This window comes from Lingula anatina, chromosome 3 (genome assembly GCF_051362555.1).
Source record: "Lingula anatina isolate TDL-2025a chromosome 3, LinAna3.0, whole genome shotgun sequence".
NCBI lineage: Eukaryota > Metazoa > Brachiopoda > Lingulata > Lingulida > Lingulidae > Lingula > Lingula anatina.
Window position 1 is genome coordinate 8,058,281 of NC_141769.1, and position 25,350 is coordinate 8,083,630.

General features: G+C 34.5%; 1 protein-coding gene across 3 annotated transcripts in view; it reads right to left on the minus strand.

Moving 5' to 3' along the window:
• Nucleotides 1–194: 194 nt before the first annotated feature.
• Nucleotides 195–25,350, minus strand: part of LOC106173518 (uncharacterized) — a 51,285-nt gene continuing 26,129 nt past the window's right edge. For all 3 annotated transcript variants that reach the window (XM_013554670.2, XM_087008214.1, XM_087008213.1), the window contains exons 3-5: nucleotides 7,616–7,792; nucleotides 4,645–5,040; nucleotides 195–4,301 (exon numbers count right to left, since the gene is read on the minus strand). In XM_013554670.2, the coding sequence (XP_013410124.2) occupies nucleotides 1,975–4,301; nucleotides 4,645–5,040; nucleotides 7,616–7,792 (2,900 nt within the window). In that variant the 3' untranslated portion in view covers nucleotides 195–1,974. The remainder of the gene's footprint in view (nucleotides 4,302–4,644; nucleotides 5,041–7,615; nucleotides 7,793–25,350) is intronic.

Consider the following 25,350-nt stretch of genomic DNA (forward strand, 5'->3'; position numbering starts at 1 on the left):
AGTTTCCTGTTTAATGTAGTGACAACATTGATTTCTTCAGAAAATGTTATAAATTGCTGCCCCACGATTTTTTTAAAGGGAATGTGCCCGGAGAACGCCCACCTTTGGCATGCTTTCAATTTGATATTCTGTTACAATTTTGAACCTATAAATACCTTCCGTGTATAATATACCACAGCTAAGAGCGTTTGACAAAGTTTTTGACATTATTTTATTATAAACATTTGTGAACAATCAACACAGTTTTACTTGCAAGGCAAGTGGAACATTTAGGTTAGTCTGTCATAACCATTTGCATTATGCAAAGAAAGCAAATTATTATCAGTCATAAATACAGAGTCATCAGTTCACATTAAGAAAAATCCATGTTATTTTTTATACAAACAGAGACTATGACATGGATCTTAACTAAACATAAACCACTGAGGAATACAGAATATTGGGTAGGTGTGCAGAACCCACTCCTCCTCCTCGCTGCAATACTGAGTGCATAAAGCATGCTTTTATGGAGCTCTGTGTCTTAATTTCCCCCTCCTTTAGGAAGGGATGGGACTGAATACCCCACTGGGTTTAGAAAAGTGAATGAAGCAATCCACCTCCCATCCATAGCTATCATTACAGCACCAGGTGCATTACAGATTAATCAATTATACATTGTAGCAAGACAGATGATACTTAGATGTAAATAAATGAAAAGCTGTAAACGTATTTTGATCACCATAGGCTGCCAGTTGTGCAGCTCATGATAATTAAATAAACAAATAAAAAAATAAGAAATACCATTTGTGCAGATTTATCCTTCTGAGAAATGGAATTTTATGAATACACATACTTTTAAAAATCAGATTCTGCCTTAATAAATTACATAACTTTTAGTAATAATAGTTTAAACAAAAATACTGATATGCAACACATATTACTTTGCCAAATCCCTCTTTAAAGTATTTTGTTGGGTTTTACTTCTTTAACAAATAATCTTATGATATGCTACATTTTTTAAACATTAATTTGAGAAATACAGATGAAACATTGCTCACGAAGACATTAAAATGCCATACTTGATTATGTAAAAGTATGTTATGGACATAGAGCTAGGCTAACTTTAAGGACAAAGAAAAGCATTAAACACTAAAAGAGTGATTCAACAGGTATTCTCATCAAATATCATGGATTCTTCAGGAATAAACAAAACTTTATTTTTTTGATTTGCTATGCATTCATTACCACCTAGTATCAGCAATTAAAATTAACAGAAACTTTCTGAGATTCTAGAGTTATTCTTTCAAAGTGTAAATGTAACATAATTTTACATAATTAAAACAAATGATTTTAGACTTTTTGAATCTTCATCATAAATTTAGGGTTCTTAATTTCATACCCGATTCAAAATTTCTACTAAATAAGAAAAAAAAACTTGTTCAACATCTATTGTCTGGATCTTTAAATTAACAAAATGTGTTAACAGTAAGTGGATTGGCATACCGCATAGAGAAATAATACTTAAAGGCAGATATTGTGATACTGATGGCATATTATGTGAAACATTTTTCTTGAAGCTAATTTACATTGTGTCCCATTATATGAAAAAAACTCCAACATTCACAAGCATTCTTTGATTTGTTAGCGGCATGCTTTTTTTCACTGTACATATTCATGATTTTAAAAAATAATTTATAAAATGTTGACATGATTTAACTATGAAACAAACCAAAAATATTAACTAAATTCAGTATTTAGAAAACTACCATCTTTAAAATTATTTAAGAAATAAGTTTCCCAAAAATATACTTCTATCAAAAGCTGGTTTCCATTGCTTATCCTGTTTGTGGATGGATTTTTGGTATATGGTCATAAGGTATTGCTTTTGGGGGTGGACAGTACAGTGAAATGGTTGTCCTTATAGATGTCAAGTTGAAGCAACAACTGAAAATTGTCTAGACAAACCTACTAAAGAAATAAAAAATAACCATAGTTTTATATTTTATCGGCAGGATTCTGATCAGGCGTATCTGTTTTAGTGACTTCTCCTTTATCATTCTCTTGTGGTGACGGAGATTCTCCACTGCCATCAAAGCGTGGCCAGCAGATATTGTATGTTTCCTCCATATTTAAAAAGGATCCTGGGAGAACAGGAATATAGTCATCAAATTCATAACCATCTGCTGAGAAAACGTCTGATGGAGTGGATGTTTTTGATTTGTTTGAAACTGGTGGCGTTCCAGGTATTGGGGGTAGATGACGTGGCCTAACTGGGGGAGGACTTTTCATTTTGAGTTTTTCAATAGCAACTTGGTCTTCAAGTACGACACCATTATTATGAGGGTTTCCCACATTGGATTTTGTGAGTGGCCTCACTGGCAATGTTAATTTTTTTGTATCGGGTCTGGACTGAAAAATGGAGGAGTATGGCTTGGGAAATTGTGGCTGAAATGTCTGCATGTGGAACACCTCCCTAGGTGGCACCACTGACTCCCCACCTTCAGGTGTGGTGTGAGGAGTGATGCTTTTCCCATTACTGTCTTTTGCTTTCAATTTGTCTGAACTCTTTGATTTTTTCTTTCCAGATTTATCACTGTCCATTGTGCTGTCTTTACTACTGGAACTATATCTTTTCAGAGATTTTCCCTTGTCATCTGGCTTGGTGTCTTTAGGGGTATCTTTAGCTCCACCATCTGATGATGGGGTTGGAATGTGAGATTGAAGCACCTTGGGTTCCTGGTGAACCCCAGGGGATGTACTCCCCTCAGGAATACCGGGCGGGGTTTTCTGCTTGTCCCATACCTCAAAATGAGGGGAAGTAGCATTTAATGCTTGAGCCGCTGGAGTGTTTGGTCTATTTTTTGTCTTCTTGAGCTGATCTGAACGATCCGAAGTAGACCCAGGAAGTGGAATGTTCTCGTTTATTGTTTCCATAGCAACAGGTTGTTGTTGTGAATGTGAAGATAAAGACGGATCATCTTGCTGCTGGTGATGTTTATGACTCTTTGATTTCTTTCCATGTCCCTTTCCTTTACTTCCACCTTGGCTAACATGTTTGCCATCAGGGTCTACTGTGTCTAGTGAATGTAATGCAGGTTTAGGTGTGCCCCGCCCAGTTTTTTCAGGTGGTGGGGTGGGTTGTCCCCTCTTTCTACCATGTGCGCCCCCATAGTTTTCACGACTGAGCTTATGATGCAAGTTAGGAGATTCACGATATTGAGCACGGTCTCTCCTGTGTGCCACAGGGGAAGCCCCATACATGTCTCTTTCTTTTATTTTTTGTATGCTAGGTGAAGCCCTGACATATTCTTTTGTGGGACTGTGTCCCCTTGTCCTTGCCATTTCCTTCGAGGGACTTCTGTCTAAAGTTCTGTTGATGTCTTTAGTTGGACTTCTCCTAACTTGTATAATCTCTTTCGTGGGACTTTTAACTGGGCTCTTGGCCCTTCTGTCAGATCTTTTGATATATTCATAGTTATGTGGTTGTGATTTATTATGGTGATGGTGGGTTGGAGAGATCATGCCATCTCTTTCACCTTCACCCCTGTCTCGATGCCTGTGTCTATGATGACGGTGCTCTCGCCCTATCTCCTCATAATCATCATCATGTCTACGCCTGTGTCTGTGACGTTCATGTCTGTGATTTTCATAATCATCATCTGAATGTCGTCTTGTGCGAGATTTGTGTTTATGAGTTGGAGACATATTCTCAGGCATTGGACTCGCATGCAGGAACTTTGCATCATGTACAAAGTCATTTTCTGTTGCATTAACAGCATAGGGACTTTTCACAGGGCTGCACGCAGGGTGTGGAAGGCTTTTTGACCTTAACTCTTGGTGGGGTTGATGAGATGGTCCTGCCTCAGCCATGTCAATCCCTTCCCCAAGTAGAGAATTGTGGGAAGAATGTAACGACTGACCTCTGGATCCCAGTCTACAGTTAGCACCTGTGCTTTCCTTGGTTGGAGACTTCTGAAGGTTAGTGTACTCATTACAATTAGTCTCAGAACGTGATACCATCAGAGCATACGGCGTGTCATTCGGAGTCTGTCGTCCTGTTGGTTTGTAGGTCACTTCAGATGATGCATTCCTTAGTGCAGATCTTTTTGCTGCAGATGGTATGAATCCGTTTTCCTCAGTTCTTGTGAGTGTGTATCCATACTTCTTCCTACGGCGCCTCCAGACACAGTGATGGAGGGCAAATATGGAAGCTGCTAGAACTATAGCACAGCACAGTGTAATGGCAACTATGGTTATGGTGCTTTTCCAAGTACCACCCTCTTTAGGAGATCCTGACACAAAGCTCTCTGGGATCACAGCAGCTGAAAATTAAAATCACAACCATATCAACAACTGGTGTACCAGTTACTGGCTTAACAATCCTGAACAATATTGATAAATGTAATCTGCATTCACTATGGGAAGTTTTCTGGACATTTTGAATTATGAATATATGTGCAACATTAAGAAAAGAAATTAATTCAACTGAAGAAATAAGTACCTATCAGTATGTCGAATAGAAGTACGTAAATGTTGTGTGTGTGTGTATATATATATATATATATATATATATATATATATATATATATATATATATATATATATATATATATATATATATAAAATTCATGGCTTTTTATCTAGAACAAATCCTCTACAACCTACCAACTGTGCTGTACTCTGCAATGAACCCATGTCCATTCAATCCTACCGCAGGCTTCCCATCACTCCGTGAGATCACAAACTCCAGTAGTAGGATGTTACCAGATGATACTATAGTCTTAGGCAACTGGCAGCCTGTATGATAAACAAGCAACTCAGACATCTGCTTGTTGCCATCACGGACCTTCAGCCATTGTACATTATCCATCAGGTTGAATTCTTTGAACTCAAGCCGAATACCCTGCCCCTTCTTTGTCTCGATCACCCAGCGACTATCGCCCTTACAGGCTGACATGGCAACTATTTTGCCACTTGGGTCCTTCAGGTGACAACCACATGCACAGGGGGGAGGGGGTGGAAGCTCCGTGGTGGTTGGAGGTTCTGTGCTTCGAGAGAGACCTGAAATATTGAGGATGTAATTTTCAGGTGGTAAAAAGGAATATTTAAATTGTAATTGTTGAAACCTTTACATGCAAGTGTCAGACACACTGGAAAAGAGTCAGTTGCCTAGCTTGCAGACATGTTATCTTTTTAATCATGGAATATTTGTTGCAAAACATACAGAAAACATTGTTAGAAATATAGAACTTAAAAAATCTTTTCTCTTGCAAATAAAAAAAATGAAAGGTTTTTTTTCTACTGTTTTACCAAGATTTGATTTAAGAAACATTTCACTTTAAATGTTTACCTGTGACAAGGATTTAGATTTAGAGGAAAATGTGACCATTTTAAATGATTGTGTTAGTTGAGACATGGTATTGCAGCTGGTTGTTTTTGTGATTGTGTTAGTGCCTGTATATTTGCCTTACACTTTTACATGTCAGCGAATGAGTTTTTTAAAAATAGGTTTCAATAATATTGTACAAATGAGTACTTTAAAACTAACAGAAGCATTAAACCATTTCCGTTGCATTTCGTGCACATTCCCATATCCATATCCCACATCCAACCCAAATTTTAAATCAAAGAAAAGTATATTAATCTGCCCTCCTACTCCCACCTAGAAAAATTAATTAAAAACAAATAAACAAAAAAAATAAATAATGAAAATAGTCCCAGTATAAGTAACCGAACCATGGTCATATATACTATAAAATATCCCAAGCTGCCCAGATTTTGCAAGCACCATACTGTGCTTTATTATAGAATTAACTTTTAGAATTAAAGATTGATCTGCGTACCAAAGCCAGACAAATTGTCCGAAAATGTTTTATCTGATGAACTGGATAAAGTCAAACACCAAAAATATATCTTCATACAAAATAAGATCAATGACAATGATTCCATTTCATCTCACTCCAGACAAAATCAATGATGTTCATTATTATCTGATTATAGTCTTAGTAGTACACTATTACTATTTTACAACTGAGAAGTTCAGTAAGTACGTCATATCGATTTCATGTCTACATGATACACTTCCTTACAACGTTGATTGCTAAATCATAATCCATTTGTAGATTAAGGGCAAGACAAATAAATTGTTTTTTTCAATTCTCCAATAAATTATTTTAGTAGACAGTAATACAACATTATCACCCAGGACAAAAAATGTTTAACTCTATTTTCATGTTCCTAAATGCCAAAATAAGATCTTTATCAGAAAAGTCTGCATCACAAGATTACAATACTTTTTGCTTGAGCATTCTGATTGTCCTCTGTTATACCAATTAGCAAATTCAATCAGGTCAACCTCGAGAGAAATCACAAGAGGATCATTGTCTATAAACTTCTGCACTCCACCTGGGGACAAAATGGCCTAGGGGTAAGGTTATCGAGAATTACCATACCATGACGCATATCTCAGAAAATAATAGTCACCAGTCAGTCAACATGTGCATTTCAGTCAACAAGTCATGCAACTTCAATTGCATGTATGTTTTCATACTAATATGTACTGAATTTCAATTTTGGAGTCAACCAGTACATTCCCATTTATTATTGTATTTTAATATTTTTAGAAATAATGTTTTTATATTGAGGAAAGCTATAGCGTGACTGTGTGTGTGTGTCTTGTGGGGGGGGGGGATCAGACTTTTAGATGATATTTTATATATTTCTAATAACTGTATGGTCTTCTAATAAACAGAGAAGAATGACATGGAAACTCAATTGTGAGGGGTTAAGTATCAAAAGTGGGGTTGAAGAAGGAGTTTCATTACAAAAGAGTAATAAAACAACTACATGCCATATAATATTACATACAAAATAGGTCATTCAGTGCATTCTCATTTATTTTTCTCGAAGTCATAAATTATTGGATTAATTCTATAATTATAATTACAATATATTTTGGGTTTATTTAGTGTATGGGGAAATTTATTTTCATGACTTTGAGGTGATCTGAAACTGTATTATATTTTAAAACATTTCTTTATATCCTTAAATACGTATGAAGGGGAGAGAAGGAGAGATAAAGATGACAAGACAAATGTGGTGGGATGAAATGTTGTAAGGTTACAGGTGGAATCTGATTAGAAATTATCTTGCAGTCATCAAGTGCAAACGATAAAAATGCTCAATTCTTTTACTTAATGGCTTGTTTAAACGAAAAGATATACCGCAAAACTTTATTAATGCAAAAGAGAGAGTGAGACAGCAACAGTCAGGCAAAATTACCACAACATCAGCAATTTCAAACATTGACACACCCTCAGAAATTTCCACTCACTAGAATTAAAGAACAAAATCAACTAAACTGCAATCAGTAAAATCAAGAGTTGATTGGCCATGCCACACCCATGAGAGTGGTGGTTGTGGAGTGGGGGTGGGGGTGGGGGGAGTTGGGGGGGGGGGAGGAGAAGAAGTGCATTTGGGGGAAGGAGCAGAGGTGCATTTCCAGTAGAAGTGTCCAGGCCCCACTACATACATTACATGTAGTAACTTGCCTGCTGGCACCAAATGATGTATTATAATAAACTGCCAGTCTGAATATATGTAGTTCTGCTTATCTAACCTTTTGCAGTATACTTACGCCTGCAGTCCACAGTGCAATCTTCCCAGATGATATTCTCTCCTTTGCAGAATTTGCCCCCTGGGGATGGGGTGGGGTTGTTACAAAGACGGTAGCGGCTGTGCTTCCCCTTGCCACATGTGGCCGTGCACTCTCCCCATTCAGACCACTCACTCCAGTTACCATCCTCTACAGGTGCTGCAATTACAAAATATAATACCATTCATTGCCTTGGTTTCTGTGAATGGTTTTGGAACATTTCATTAAATTAATTAAAACGTATGTTAGAAACAATTTGATTGAAGGTAAAATAAAATCAAAAATAGGAAAACTGTCGTGCCCAACACCTCCCTGCTTTGATATATGTCAGGAAAAGAAGGAAATAATGATGCTTAATTCTAAACTTGTTTTGTTTCTAACTCTGGAAAATAAAAGAAAGATCCTGTAAATATAATATTGCCCCCATTCTGATAATTCTGAAATGAATTTTTAAAACAAATTAATGTGGTTTTGAGACTTTTAAAAATGCTTCTGAAAACAATACAGGTAGCTGAAATCGTAAGTAGAAATCAAATATGCACACATCTTTTATCCGCCATTAGGCATTGTGTAAGATGCTGGAGTGAAATGCCCCATGAAATGCATAATGTCATTATCAATACAATCATAATGGAACTTTTAATTATTGATGAATGTTAATTGCCTAACATGTAACTTGAATAGTAAATTCCTATGCTAAATGTTTTAGAAGCAGAACACTCCTTGTTTTGTCCTAGCAAATGGTGGATGCAAAGTCTAATAAATAAATAAATAAATAAATAAATAAATAAATAAATAAATAAATAAATAGAAAGAAGTGTGGCAATAATTTGTTCCAGTTATTTTTTTATAAATGTTGATGAACAGAGATTAACTCATCAAGCAAAAATGAACTCCACTGTGTGATCAAGGTGAAAAGTCAACGTGAAAAGTCAAATTACATAGACATAAACTTTCACAAATTGCATGATTTTGTTGGCTTACAATTTGTTTGCAGAATAATCTGAAATTGAGCTGACAGAGCTTGGTTTATGCATTTTGAAAGATACTTGAAAGGAAATGTCACTGGCAAGTCCATGATCTTTTCTTCACAAGAAAAGGCTGTTTGTTCTAATCCACAAAAATAACTTGATTCAAAACATAATATATTTTGTCTATTATACACCTGTCTTTTGGTTGTATAAAGGACATTTCTTTAATTCTTTATCTACATTAAAAATAATCCCTGCTTTGTCATTTTAAGGCTCAGAAAATGAATGTCAACAACAGTGGCAAGTAAATGCAAACATTCTATTTCATCATTCAAATTTAATGTGCAAGAAAAAATTAAACCTTTAAAAGAAAATGTAATCTCTACATCTTAACTTTCAAGCCATGAAAAATAGATTAATACTACACAGAAATAAAATTGATACACCCTTTTCTCTTATATAAAGACAAGCACTCAGATCTTCTTTCAGGTGTATAACATGCAATGACACATCCCCTGTGCAAAAAATCATGACAGTATTAAATCTTCAAATTGCAATTTTGCACCGCCATCATCATTATCGTCATCATCAATGGCCCCCAAACAAACAGGACCCCTAATGGGGTTTCATTAAAGGAAGCAGGTTAATTGATTTTAATGGCATCTTTATGAAGAGGTTAATAAGATAGAGGAAATGCTTTTGAAGCCCTGATATTTTCTTTTATTATCGGGGATAGTTCAAAGGAGGTATGGTTACCTAAGGAATGGAGCCTTTGTGGAGACGTAATTGCAAGGTACTTCGTTTCTTTCTTATGGCACTGTGTGCAAAGAGTAACAGTATTGCAGGTATTTAGAATGTGAAATCAGCAGAAACAGGAGCTCATATTTTTAGGGGGAGGGGGAGGCAGAGGAAGCATTGAAGAAGGATTGAGAGGGAAGGAAGGACAGAGCTCAACTAAGTTTTAACTTGCACAGACAAATTAAGTGAAAGGATAAAGGTGGAGAACAAAAAAAGTAAAATATAGAAAACTATTAAAGTTTCCCCTGTCAGCATGGGCGGATTGAGACCGTCTTCTGGGTCTTTCAAACAATGGTCAGATTTATAAGTTTACATTGAAGGGTATCTATTTTTTCTGTCGGAAGACAGTCAAAAATGGAGGATGGATCAACAAAGATAATTTGGAAGACTGTCAGAAAATATCTCTGGATCCGCCCCTGTCTGTGTACATGTGGAAAGCTCAAAATGGTAACTTTGAAAGAAGATTTTGTATGCCCAACTTCATTAGAAACTTTCAACATGGGTACCTTCTTTTAAAGTTTTGCAAATATGTTCGAGATACATAATTTGGACTGACCCTATCAGTTTTATCTTTGATTTTATTCAAGACATTATTATTTCAGACTTGACATAGGCAAACGCCAGAGAACAGACACACTTGTTCTCTGATGATCTCCTGAATAAAGCTGGCCTAATTCAATAAATCTTCAAAATTATCTAGAAAAAAGCTTCTGCTACATGGGTATTTCAATGATTTTAGCCCCTAAAAATGGCGTGCAGAGATGTCACATAAGAAAATGCAGGACTGGAATGATTCATGTTACTCTCCTGCCTATTCCTCCATCCTTAAATGGCAAAATGTGTCTTGAAATACAATGTCAGGATTATAGAATTTGACTTAGGAACAGAGCAGCCTTTTTACCCCATTGTAGCAGAATAAAAAGCTTAATCCAAAGAAGGGATTACGATACTGCCTTTTTCAACCTGTATTCTAAAGCTTTGGAGATAAGAAGATGAAGATAGGCTTAGGTAGCGCTGATATCCAGATTGGATTCCATATCAACTGATTCTGATCGGATAAAGCTATTAAAAGACATTAGATTTAATGACATGAGTTAGAGAGTTTCAATACCTTTGATTACTCTTTTTGTTGAATCGAATAAACTGACAAAAAAGTGTGTCTAAGCTTTTAGCAATATTTCACAAAATGAAGTTACAGTTTATTGTGTATTTCAATACATTAAAACTATCCAAACCCTAACTCTCTCTTTCTCTGTCTTGCTCTGAATTCAAATATTTGAATTTGTATGGCATAATTAAAATCCTGTACTTAGCTAGAAAGTATTGACAGTGATACAGCATCACTATCTCCTGTCTTAATTGTTCTACTGTTCAATAAATCAGTACAAGCCTGAATAGAGAGGAAGTTTCAAATGATTCATCATCCGAAAGTAAGTCTGATATCATTTCAGTCTTTTCTAATCACCAAACATTATTCCATTAGCAAGTAAGGTGCTACGGTGCTGATGCATGTATTATGGCCTGTCGTAATGCATATATCGAGTGCTCCAGTAACATGAAAACTCAGGGGGATTTTATTAATTTTTCATCACTTGAGAATGACATCGTAATTGGTTTAATTTGCAACCACTGGGTATAGTAATTGCTTAAATTCAAAGTGTTTGCAATTTGCAAAGGAATGCTCACTCAGTCGTGAAAATCAACTTAAATTTGTAAAAATCCTTCATGAAAAGAATAAAGCAATGCATTATTGGATCGATAGTGATACACTCTACTGTTTTGATATGCTCTGACAGTAACACGCACACACACGCACATGCATATACTTGTGTACATGCTCACACATGTAGACAAATATACTCCCTCTTCTCATCTTGCACAAACACTTTAGCCCATCCTTCTATTTCTATTATCATTATTTTGTCATTTAGATAATAAAATTTAGAAGTTTTCTTCGAGAGAAAATATACTGCATCCATATCATTATGTCACACACTGATAGATGATTCACTTACCATTTTTCCCCAAGGAAAAAGCATGAAGAAATAGAAAGAGTGATATAATGTTAGCTGTGTTAATTATTTCAAATGACTCCATTAGTTCTTTAACAACAAAATAATATTATTTAAAAAAATACCAAAATGTTTGGACATGTGAGAATATTTCAATATGCTGACTTTATGTAACAGTGCATTCAACATTTTTTTTTTTTTTTTTTTGAAAAATTGATAGTAAAACCACAACAAATACATCCATGCAGGAAAAATGCATGCATAAATAAAGGATTGTTACCAGGCATACTAAAACAGGGCACACAATAAGTTGATGAAAAATAACATGAATGTCATATATACTTGTATATTTATTTAATTGCAATATCACACAGACACAGGCAGAGAGAAAAAGTGGCAAGATAATACAATTCTAGGTCATCTAAAAATTAATTGGGGTATTTGTCCTACACTTAACTAAAATATTTTGACTGAGAGTTGTAAGGAGGGGGTCTCTCTCTGTTGTTCAGTCACCTGATGAAATGAGTTTGACCAATTTTTCGTCTTTGGTATTCATGGTCTGAACCCACCACTTCACTGAACCAATAATAAAGTTACAAGAGTACTTCCTCTATAACTGATAAAATGATGCACTGCTTACGCAACAATGACATCAGCAGAAAGCCTGATTTATAAAACTATCCCTCGTTGCAGTACGTATCATCCTGTGACTGGCGTCTCTGTACACTAATCTATACTGCATATACCACTGAACCACCAGTTATGCAAGGGATTTGGGTGTTTACAAAACTGTATCAATAAATTTTCTCTGGTATTTTGAAACCACTTTCTCCTTTTCTTTTCTGACAAGTTGTTCAAGATTTATCTTCTTCCTCTTGTCCTGTTCTATGATTTTACTACATAATTATGAAATTCCTATTTATTGAAATGACAACTGTGCAATTTACTTGCATCTTAACTTTCATGCTGTAACAGTTCTTTTTTGTAACATTTTTATGTTTTAATAAGTGTTATCTAAATATTCTAATAACATATCTTGAGGAGAAATCATTTTGAAAAAGGTTCTTTCCTTTTAAAAGTTTTGTGACTTTCTGCTGTACTTTTTTTCTCCATTTCCTCTGTAAGTTCCTCCCGTTACCCTGTTTTCATTTCACATTAAATGTATCAAAAGACTCCACATCTCAGCTGTCTGCTTCAGAACAATATGTGGAATGATTAGTTTCCCCTTTGCCTTTTTGATGCTGAGAACTGAATAAAGATGTCTAATCGGGCAGACATTTCATTTCGCACATCCAAAAGCAAAAAGGTTGCCACACGAGAGGGTTAAGCACTTTAAAAACTTTTTATGGCTGGAAGGAATAATGCATTCTTATGTGAATAATCACAGCCATTAACGGTGTGCCAAGAATGGTCAGATAATGAAATTTATTTCTGAAGAATTCAACTTTAAATCATTATTTTTTCATTAAATATCTAATTTTGCAATTTTCTTAGTGCCTTGTACCAAATTAGTGATAATTTCTTAAGTAAACCTAAACCAACAACAAGAATTACAGTTCATTTTTCTTTAAGAAAAGAAAATGGAAATGATCACTCTGACAGCCATGGCAGACTGAATGACCTTAAAATTGAACTTCTCTCCAATATTAAGTTATCACATTCCCACTTCATTCTTTATGAAAGAAATAACATTGCACAGCAAAAGGAGGAACAAATTTAATTCCAAGATGTATTGGTGCACTACTGTGTCAGTTTTTGGTATGTCAGTACTGATGACCTCCAAAGAAGTTTTTTAAAAAGTGCATACTGAAAGACACTTCTGATATTGCCACTTGAGGCTGTTTGAAACTGAAAGGGATTTGATGGACTTGCTACAGTATGTATGTAAAAACAATACACCATTTGTATGGAGGTAAATTGTGTTTATGTTACAAGTTTGTCCTGAAATGAACTTCTGTTACTCATCTTCCATCATTTGATTGTGAAAGATATTGCAAAATTAACTCTGATAAAGATGTGCTAAGATGAAGAACAATACAGCATAACTACTATTGTTACAGTTATTGTAAATTGTGTTTAGCTTTAATTTTCTCTGTTGTGGCTTCATTGCTTGGACTCTCTTTTCTCTAGATGACTAACCAATCCCTTGTTTTCCATAAAGTCATGAAGAGAAAATAATTCACCAACTTGGCAATATGATTAGCAACTTGGCCTTCCCTTGTGCAAACCTTTATGAAGATAAATGGCCAAAGGCCCATCAAAAACCTGCAAGTTGTTTAAAGCTGATAATGAAATAAAAAAATCTCTGATTGTAGTTGGTGTAATCTAATAAAGAGGTATTGGGAAATTATTGGTAGGTGTGATTGATTGCCCAGAAGGTTTCACTGGTGTTGTGTATCAAAGTTCAATATATATGTGCATTCAGTCATTTTAGGGACTGGCTTTGGTCTAAACGATGTCAGAAATTAAAGATTGTCATATGATGATGTTATTAACACCTAGGACAGGTCAGTTCTGGTTGAAATAAGTTTTGCTCTCTTAAAAAAGAGAATAAAGGAAACTACTAGTAATCCATACATATGGCGGTCAGTGTGCATTTCATTCAACCATCAATAATTATTACTCTACATGCTAAGGAAAATTATTGAAAAAAAAAGTAAATCCCTAAATCCCAGACCACCAGGGGTTTTCTGTTGAAACTCTTTTTAACTCGTTACTTATCCTGTTTGACAAGAATATAGTAGTCCAGTGAACCGTACCAAGTACGCCATGTTTTCTGGTCCCGGTAGACCTCATCAATTTGCATACATTCATTGAGTAAACATTATTCGGTTAGATCTGATGAAAAAGCCACTTTAATGTGCTTTGAAATCTCGTGGGTGTGACTCTGATTGACTGTATAATGCCGAGAACAAAATGGCTACATAAATGGGTTTTGATTTTTATTGACTGCTAAAAGTTCAAGTAGAACTCTGGGAAACTGGACATATGTTGATTGTTTCCTTGGCTTGTGATGAGAGTAATAGCAATAGCTCACAAGCCTTTGGTGTAACTAAATGTAATGGAGATGACAGAAACTTCCGTCAGAGAATTGACTAAATACCTGGTATAGAAACCAAAATGTTCTCCATTCATATTACACAGCTTATGGTATTACCAAAAATTATTTTAATTTAACACATGCTTACTAGCATACTTAAAAAGAAAATAATAACAATAAATGATTTTAATGAGCACTTTATAATTTATTTATAATAGTATTAATTCTTTCAGAAAAAAAATTATTGAAGGGATAAAACTTCATTTTTCAGTGTTATAATTTGATTGTCCTCTCTAATGCTTTATCTTTTTAAAACTGGCACAGCTCAACAATTATGGAAACTTTAATAAATGAAATTTCACCTCCTCATGCAGAGACATTGATGTCCACACACACAAAGAGAGACGATATGGGCTTATATGAGTACGGTGGGTGTCCTCCTCTGCCTGAAAACCATTAAACTGTAATTAATACCTGGGACATTAGTAGCCATTCCAGGCCTCCCCTATCTGATATTTAATTAATTTTGCCAGAAGCTATCTTTTAATGTGTCTCTGCAACTTGAATGATGGCAAATGATCCGTTTGCTGCAGCAATATCTGAAGGAAGCAATGTGAAAGCTAATTTCTGTGCTGTTTTGATGCCAAACCTACGAATGATGATTCTTGCTATAGTTTTGAAACATAGGACTCCATTGATGGAAAAATTATGATATCAGCCACAAATTGAATATGTGTCCTAGGTTAAAGAGAAAACTACATTGTTGGTTATCTATCCTTTTCAGCTAGGAATAATGTATACCACTTTCACAGCAGAATTTTTCTGAGTGCTTTTAGCTAATTGATGGTTTCACGGCCTGTAGGTAAATTATTGCTTTAACACCTATCTTTACTATAGATGATTCAACACTGACATTGATTGATTGAGTTACATTATGACTGATATTATTGTCCCAGATCTGGATCTTGTGCTCTCAGTTTCAGGTGTGATAAAGCATACACCCTACCTGATTAATATTGAAAGCAATAGATGGAAACATGTCATGTCATTCCATGGTGACTTATGTCTTCTCTTGTAGACAATTATAACTTAACATCTAAAACCATTTTTTCATCAATCTGAAAACTTAATAATTGAACTCTTTTAGGAGTTAGATCTGTCAATTTTAGACATCTAACCCATATGTATTCACATATTTCTAACTTCTCATTAGCAAAAAAATAAAATAAAAATAAATAAAAAATAAATAAAATAAAATAAAAAAAAATCTGCCTTTTTAAAAATTCTGTATAAAGATTTGTCTAAGAACTGAGGCATGCATCCCACCTGTCCATATACCATATTTATCCTTTAATCATTACCTTTTCTTAGTTTGACTTGAACCATGCCAATTTTGTACCCTGCTGACAATGAAGTACTGAGTACAGCTTTCTTTTCTCCTTTCTTTCATGCATATTTTGTTTGTTTAATGTTAGAAATCAATCATAACAAATTTACCATGCCCACAAAAAAGGAAAACTGATTGCATTAGAGACAGTTCAATTGTCACTATATGAAATTGGCCACAAGCAGGCAAGTTAACTGAGAATTAGACATGTGGTAAAAAGTATCCTGTTCGGAAGCATTTGTATTAAAAGGGTTATATATCACCTGTATCTAAATAGTATTGAATAAGACAGAATAGAATATAGGTGAAACAACATATCTTTGTATCTTAAAATAGATTATTCTTATTGAAAATCAGTCTTAATAAATGATGGAGACTCAAATAGCGCTTCAGGTCATATGAAGAGATTCCTGTGTTATAAAAACTGGTCCAAAAAATGTTAAATTGATTAGTTAAATCAAAAAAATATTTTCCTCTGCACATTTTATTGTTCATATCTCAGGGTTTGTGAAAAATAATGAAAAAAATTGAATAAGATAAATCATAAAAATAATCACACATCCCCACAACACAAGTATGACATTTATAGGATTGCTTTTTATGCTGAACACTTAACTGGTGGTAACCTAATGTGCTTTCCTAATTCCACTGGCTTTGAGTTAAGTAGACATTTCCTACCTAAGCAACAATCGTTGTTCTCTCTGTGAAACAATGAATCATACATGATATAGCCATCAGTGAGGTAAATGATCTAACTGCTTTTGGAAATTAATGTTTTTCTGCAGTCCTGTTTCTTTAATGGCTTTTATATTAAAATATGTTATGATATATTTGGAAGGAACTAATTTTCGACATCACAAATCTTGCACTGTATAATGTTTTGTTTGCATTCTTTGATTTCACCAAAATAAACATAAAAATAATGTACAAAGAAGATTTGTTTGTTTGTTGTCTGCAGAAACATGTACATATCAATGAAAAATTAGCAGATCAACTGTTATATCTACTGATTCATGCATATATACATAAAATAATATTTTTTTGTTTTGTTTTTCTATATTGTATTTCAATGACATCAATGGCCAACTTTTTATAGTTATGAACAGTTATGATTGGCGATTACCTATTGAGTATTTCAATGCTAGCAGAGCACTTGAGAAAACTAGTGACATCACACACTGTAAGTCTCAGGAATTCATACAGATTAGATGGGACTTGTAGGTGTCACCTCCATTAATTAAATAAAAACAGATTTGGCTTTTTGTGACATGCAAAAAGATAATTACTGTCCAGTTTTGTACTTTAAAAACGTTGTACTGTGATATATTGAACAGAATTAAAGCTTGATGAAAACAAGTGAAGCTAAAAATCACTTAAGCAGAGGTGTAATATCTGTGTGCACTGCGATATTATTCAAGTTTCAAGCCTTGATATCAAAACCCTTTTCATTGGAGGTTTTATATCCTTTTTCTTTCAAGGTATCCCAGTGTTTCCAGTATGAATTTTCTAATACATTTTCAATGTTTTTCTAATTTCATATTTTTCATTTTTTTCCCCTTTGTCCTCTTTTCTACCCAAATAAAACAGAATTCAGATTATCCAACTCTAGGCAGTATTCTAAACATTTTCAACTTGGACTCCATTTATGTAATTGACATTTTACTATTATGATAAATTACCAATCATCACATTTTGAGAACTAAATTGTGGGTAACCCTGAGCATGTATTGAGCCCTGTACAGGAAGGTTTACCTCTGGGGTATGATTCAGCAGCAGCATCAAGATGTCACACTGGGTCAATGATTGATGCTCGCCAAGGACAATTAATATTATTGATTTTGTCTACCTTTTCTGAAATACTCACCTGGTCGCAGGCTGTGAGGTGTTTTATTGTTTGCATAGCAATACTATTAAGTGATTCTCAAAGTGGTCTTGATAAGAAAAAACTTGTCCAGAAAGCTGAGACAATTGAATGGTTTGAAGCTGTTTGCCTGTAAAAATATCATTTTAGTTATTTCTGGCAGTGAAAATAAAAGAAAGATAAAATCCTCAATGTTGTCACTTAACTGCTAATATGATGCTATATTATTGAATGTTTGGAATGTTGTCTCCAATGCGAAAAAGCAACACACATACCCTTACAAATTACTATACTTCAATGCATCTACCAACTTTTGCACCTGCCAAACTAATTAAATGTCTTATTTTAGTAATTTACATTTTCAGTGATATCTTTCTTTCAATTTATAATAGTACTGTAGTACCTTAAGGCAAGTTATCTGTAAGATGTTTCCACTTTGATTCTTTTTATAGCTTCTTAATTTTCTAATTAGGGTTTAATGCTATGCTCAGTTAAAAGTTGACATCAATTACAAGTGACAAAATGAAACTTGCAACGATTAACCTTTGCCAAGTGGCTATAATATTCTACTTAGCACCTCATTTGAATTGCATGTATGACTGCTGTGTCTTATTCTTTGTGAATGAGAAACACAGTTTATTTCAAGTCTGAAGATTTTTTTCTAGCTGTTAAACAACACATAATATTGTTAAACAATACGTAATAAAGGTAGTGTTTCAATTTCAGGAGCATTTCTTACCAACTGCTAAACAATGCATAATAACACACAAATTTTACCCTCTAACTAGAGGGAAAACAAGCAGCTACACTATATCCCTGACATACATTTGATACAAAATATCCTGAAATTTTATGTAATCTTATATGCACGTCTATAGTTATACACTATCCTGCTATTTAATTATTACAAGTAATTTTGCCTTGCGTAACCATTTGATAAATAACAGCATTGTGTTCAACAATTGCAATTTTAGGAAAGAAAGTTGTGGTTCAGGATATGTTATTATTATTATTATTATTATTATTATTATTATTATTATTATTATCTTGCTTGATGATATGTTGACATTAAGCCCCCCCCCCCCCCCAAAAAAAAAAAAAAAAAAGAAAAAAAAGTAATAATAATTTTTCTACATGTTTGCTTGTCAATGCCATGTAGTTTGACTGACTTGGTGGATTTTATATAGCCAGCATGTGACATCCCACTTAATAACTACATGCCACCCCAGTCACCCCTCCTCTCCAACACATCCCTAAAGACTAGCTCAACTGCATGCATGTACTGTACAGGTGCACAGTCTCCAGTGATGTGACAAAGACAGACACATGACATCAGTCTTATGTCACTTTTGCCTGATGAGATATAATTAAAGTGACTGCGGGTTTACCTGGCGGAGTTCAAAAGACACATTGTCTGTAGTCACAGACATGACATGTGTTCAGGCAGACAATGTTACTCTTCATGCAGAATATTAGCAGCATCCCCATCAGAAGTTATGATATCAAGACCCAAAAGGTTATGATCAAGATCAAACCTTAATGGTAAGCAATATCAGGAAATGGAATAAATGTGAAATTGCTCACCCCTGGCAGTTTAAGATGATTTTGAAAGAGAGAGAGGGTGGCACAGGAACAGGAAGACCCCCCCCCCCCCCCAATTAACTTGCTTATGTTGACTGTAGGTGTGCAAAATTATTTCTTTCTGTGGCTGAGACACTGCTCTCTCTCTCTCCCCCCCCCCCCCCTCCAGATGCAACTCTATCCAGTGTTGGCAAAACAATTAACTATATGACTGCATTCCTAATAAAATGTCTTTTCTCCAATGTTATTTTCATTGAGGTAAATTAATTCCCTTCGGAATATGTTCAAGACCAAGTGACTGTTTTTCACTTGGAAATATAAATATACTGTTATGATCTTACAGTAATTTCATGGCTAATTGAGTGAGCTAATGTCTAATAACTGGAGACATTTCTGAGTATATGATGATGAATTTGTGAGGGTTAGGGGTTTTTAAGTAATGATGTTATCAATTAATAGCTGTGTCCAAAATTGAGTAGTAGATGCAGACAAATTAAATATTACTTAATTGGTAATAGTATTTGGGTCTTGAACTGAATGCAAATAATGTCACTCTTTTCTTCACTCCTTTTTTCTCTCTCTCATTCTCTCTCTCTCTCTCTCTCTCTCTCTCTCTCTCTCTCTCTCACACACACACACACACACACACACACACACACACACTGTTTTCCCTAATTCTCTCATACGCATTTACATGCCTATCTTATCTTCTATGAAAACACATTCAATTTGAGCCTTTTAGCTTAGTACCTTGTTTTCTAGGTGAATTGCTTTAAGAAGCACTAGAGACAGTTTACACTGAGCAAATTCAACATGATGTAATAGGCTAGTACATCACTCTTGAATAATATTTTCCTTCTCTTATAATGTGTAAATGCATTAAGTTTAAAGTGATGTGATCAAAAATCCCCCTTTTGTACACACAAGTGATAGGATGCTTTAAATGTCTCAAATGCCATTTTCTCATTTATTGTCCTGGTTCAGTTTCAAATCCAAGCAGAAACTTTTTGCGGGGATCCCAGCTTGGTTAAAAAAGGACTGCACTTCATTAAGCACAAGTTGTACAGGCTTTTAGTGTGGATTTCCACTTCATTAGGTAAACATTGTGGTGGTGCTTTACAGAGTTCTTAATTTCATGTGCTAATAGAGTAGAGCCCTGGAAGACATTACTACTACATGGTATGCAATATCAATACGGGTTATATCCAGTTCTTTGACAGATTTTTAGCTTCAAGGAATAGATTGATTTTTTCACTATTGTTGAACATCCATCTGGAGTGCTTTGTAACTGGACCCCCTTTTTTCTAGTAGCCAATTAGAATGAGCACTAAAAATATATTTTGTTTTATGAGGGAAGTATTAAGTTAGTTATAGCTTCAATATTCTGTTTCTGATATTGGTATAACGGTTCTTTACAAATGAAGTGTTTTGTCAAAAATGAAAATACAATGAAATATATTCTAAAACAGAAAATGTATGGGACTATCAAAAAAATTCTTATATTGAAAGCAACATATAACTCATTAGAAATGCTTTTCTATTCTTGTTTACTGATTTAGGTGCTGAGATCATCAAAAATATCACTTACAAAGACCAAGATCACAAAAATATTTTCAAATTTATCTTAAAATTCAAAGGTATGTTCTCCATGAATCAAACAAAAGTAAGGATTACATATGGGAAGTGTAAGGTACTTTTTGTCCTTATTGTTGAATTTTTTGCTTAATAGGTAATAACTGCTGCAGTGTCACAGGTATCCGTATATGTTGCTATACAAAGAAAAAAGCATGGATAAAACAAAATACAAGGACTACATATCCATACACCATTCAGATATTGCTAATACTAAAATACGAAGTTTCAGGAAATTTTAAAGGGATTACTTTCTCAAAGATAAAATTACAGCATCATTTTACTTTTACCGATCTATGAAATGAAAGCTGATCTCTACCAACTTAAAATCTGATTCTTGACAAAGATCAGGCAAATGTTAAGTGACAAGATTTTTTCAAATTCGAAAATGAAAGTCAAGCACCCTGTAACTTTTGCATATTTGCACTTTCTATACTGAAGCCATGTGTAAAATTGGGCAGGTTATTTTTACTTCTGTGTTCCCTTAAAATACACTTCCAAGCATGGCAGTTTGCCCCTGTGCTATATTTTACAGGGCTGTCAACAAATATTACAATCCTCTGGTAAACAGAACCATATTCCATTTTCTCCCAGTAGGATCCAAATTTTTAAAAAATCCTGGAAATAGTGTTCTTTGTTTCCTTTTGCATGGGTGTGCCTAATTTGCATACATTAAAATGGATGTGTTTTAAAAAAAGAATTTCAGTTGAGAAATATGAGTACAGCAGGTTAACAGGTTATTGGTAGTCTTCTAAAAGAACACATATTGTTCCTACTCTAAAAATCTGCATGGTCTAATAATTATAAGTACATATCCAAGATGTAAGCTGAAGAGCCAGAAAAAAATTTAAAGTGCCTTACTTGTATGTTTTTGAAATGGGTTGGAATTGACATCTGACAAGCTGATTGAGCTAATTACCAAGGCAACATGCAGAGCTTTTCCTCATTGCATTGATTGTATTATTAAAAACCTGCTGGATTGGAGACTTAAGGAAATTGCTGTTGAATTGAGAAGTAATTTTTATGTCTCTGATGAACACAAGCATGCATTCACACGAACATGCTTCAAGACATACTAGTGCAAATCTTAACCTTTCAACTTTATTTCTAAGGATCTACAAAATTTTCACCAGGACGTTTTTGATCTTCTCTAGAATCTTATGTGAAATTGCTGCATTCTTTCCCCAAGTTAAATGTGTTTCAAGTAGATCCACAGTCAGGGATACAAGTACTAGTAACATAAGAGGGAAAATATCAAGTTTGTTTTCTTTAATCAGATACTTTGGAAATAGAACTTATGACCCTTGAATGCAGGAGTCAGACAAGCTAGTGGAAAAAAAAGAAACAAATCTGGAACCATTTTAGGTATGGCGCTTTGAAGCTGTACCCTCATATGTTTTGAGTACAAGTAAGCAGATGATCAGAAGATTTTATATGGGGGTGGGAGGAGGGGCTGCTACCCTGAGTTTCAGATCTGATATGTCCCAGCTTCTTGATGCTCAGTTCTTCTTTATGTCAAGGAAACACTGATCCAATAACTGCACAATCACTAGCAGTATGCAATTTTTTTTACAATAATGAATTTGGCAGGCACTGCTGTGAAACTTGAGGTAGGTGTAGGTGCTTTTTAAAACTATCTTTTAATTGTTTTGTAGCTTCTGTGATTTAAATACATGTAGATGATGGAGCTAGATGAATGGTGTCAAGATGTACTGGTATTTAGTCAGTGTCAAATATCAGTAATATCTCCCTCAGTCTAAACTGAGCCAAACACTCCTATTTTCAAGGTCTCGCACAACATTACTTAATTCATTAACTCAACTACTAGTTATATGACACATGGTAGTTACATTTTGGTATGATTTCCTAGATATTTGCCCCTGCACCTGTGATCAGATTACCAGGAAATAACCTCATAAAAGTATACTTAGCTGGAGGGCACTGTAATAAAAAACTGATACAAATGCAAGTATGGTTTTAACAGCCAAGGCTTATCTTTGCTTTTTTATTGCGAGCAATTGTGAATTTTTTCTCCTCTGGCTAAGTACTAGTCTAAGAGTATTTATTGCTGCACCCTGACTTTCAGAATTATAATGGTGATTCTCTTTATCACAGTTTACAATGTCCATATCTGTCTCACTATCACTGGATCAATCCCTTAAATTCAGTTTTACCTAGCTGCATTTTTTTTTTTAAGTGAGTATGGTTAATTTATATATCACGGAATTTTCAATAGGCCAAATAGCAGCAAACATGGTACTTGTCAAACCTGCCCCTTGTGCTCCCCCTCCCCAAGGAGGTTTCTACCACCACCAACCCTATTCCTAGAAAGATATATATATGTCTTTGTTTTGTCACTTATTTACCTCTAGCAACAGGACAACATTTGTTGATTCAGAAAAATATCCATTTGCCTTAACCTAACTGTTATATAGACATCAAAGCATACACAACATGAAGTAGGAATCATTACTATGACTATGAAACAAAGGGTTCAAGTATACGCAGGGAAACTAAATAGAAGACACGCCTTCACCTAAATGGAAGACATACTTAACTGGCTAAAACTTGTAGGGCTTCAATCCAGGATCTATGGGAAGACTGTAAAAGTAAGCTGTTTCTACAACATTTACCTTGGTCCACCTGATATTCTTAGCAGGTAGGCTTCAAGTAAGGGTTAAGTAGTTTTAAAAATTTATTTTTTCCATAGGTGGCAAGTAACCGTATCATGCAGGATATATGCAAAGAAAAAAAGATACTTAGTCTAAATGTGTTCATTCTTTTACATTACATTCTACTTGCTCCCACAGTCATACATGTATATCAACTTTAAGGATTCAACTGGGTCTTGAAAAAATTAGTTTCAAGCTCTTTTTGACATTTTGATTAGGATTAGCACGCTTCAGAAAATTCCCACCAGCTACGAAAAAAAATCTTATTAAATTCTCACCCTTTGAGGAAAGTTTATTTCATTATATCACCTGCTCCTTTGAAGATTTTTTTCCAGGGGCGGTGATTTCTGACAACTGACAGGATTATGGTGCTGTTTATCCCCCCTGGGATGTGAAGGCATCTAAAATGGGTGGAGCCACTGGATGGCACCCTGCCTAACAACCTGCCTAATATCACTTTTTTTCTACTTTTTAAATAATTGTTTTTCTATCCCTTTAAATATTTTTTTATATATGTGATGGTTTTGATGCTTATTGTCCTGAGGTGTGCATGGTGGAAATGAATTTGTTATTTGGGCCTATCTTATTGTATTTTTATTTATCAAAAAAAGGGGCAAATATAGATGTGATTATTTGACAGCATACTGCCTGATTGTGGGATTATTCATTTCATTCCAATTTCTGTCTTATTTTGATTTTTTTTCACCTCTTTTTTTTCAGTGAATAGATGCATGCTTTTGTTTGGTGCCATATAGGAGTGTTTATTGGGTAGAATGCTACCAGGCAACGGTTAACTTGGCTATTTTTTTCTTATTTTTTATAATCTTTTCTGTCTAGTTTTGAATATTTTGATGTGATTCCAGCTGTGGCTACATGCTCTGAAATTGTGACTGTAGACGGAGATGGATTTTTTCCCTCACACCAAAAAAAGTTTTAGATATTCACATTTAAAATATGTAGTGTTGTAAGTATAAGGTTGCCATGGATATTGGACACAATAGTTAGTTTTTACATCAGTTCTTTTTCAATTTCATGTCAGTTATATTTAATCCATCAAGCTGTGTTATGCAGTATTTCAGGAATCTTGCTTTCGTTCAAAACTTTTGAGGTGATGTTTTAAATAAAAATGGGCAACATGCAAAATACTCTAACTTTGCATAACTCAGGAATAGACTAAAAAGCACTCCTCTCTTCACACAAGTGCAAGATAAAATAGGTTAATAAAAATGTGGCAAACATAAATGGCTCAACACTAATAGCATTGCTGAGAAGACAAACTGGGGCTCCTGGCAAATAAAAAATGAACCAAGTAAAACTTTTGCTAGATTGACCATAAGTTTTTCATTCCAATGAATTATGTTCAACAATGTTCAATATCAGAGATGATATCTAACATACAGCACCAAAATTAGGGTCCAGATAAGTTTTCCTTAAAAATAATAAAAAGCAAAAGGAAGCAGGGAATCAGTCTTCTGTAACACACCAAAAATGATAGAATTCAAATAAGCAGTTTAACAATAAAAAAACGGCAGCATTGAATATGTATATGGCAGCACAACCAACAACAGCAACATCTGAGATTAACTGCTTCATCTGAAACTATGTACCTATGGGAACAAAAACAATAAGAGAAATAGCAAATTTTCAAATCATGTGATGCAATTTGTGGGAGAATAGTTCTTGACAACATCTGTCACTAAGGAAGTAAATGACTGCTCTAAATCAAAATGCGAAATTTATGATACAAAGGCATTAAAAACAGC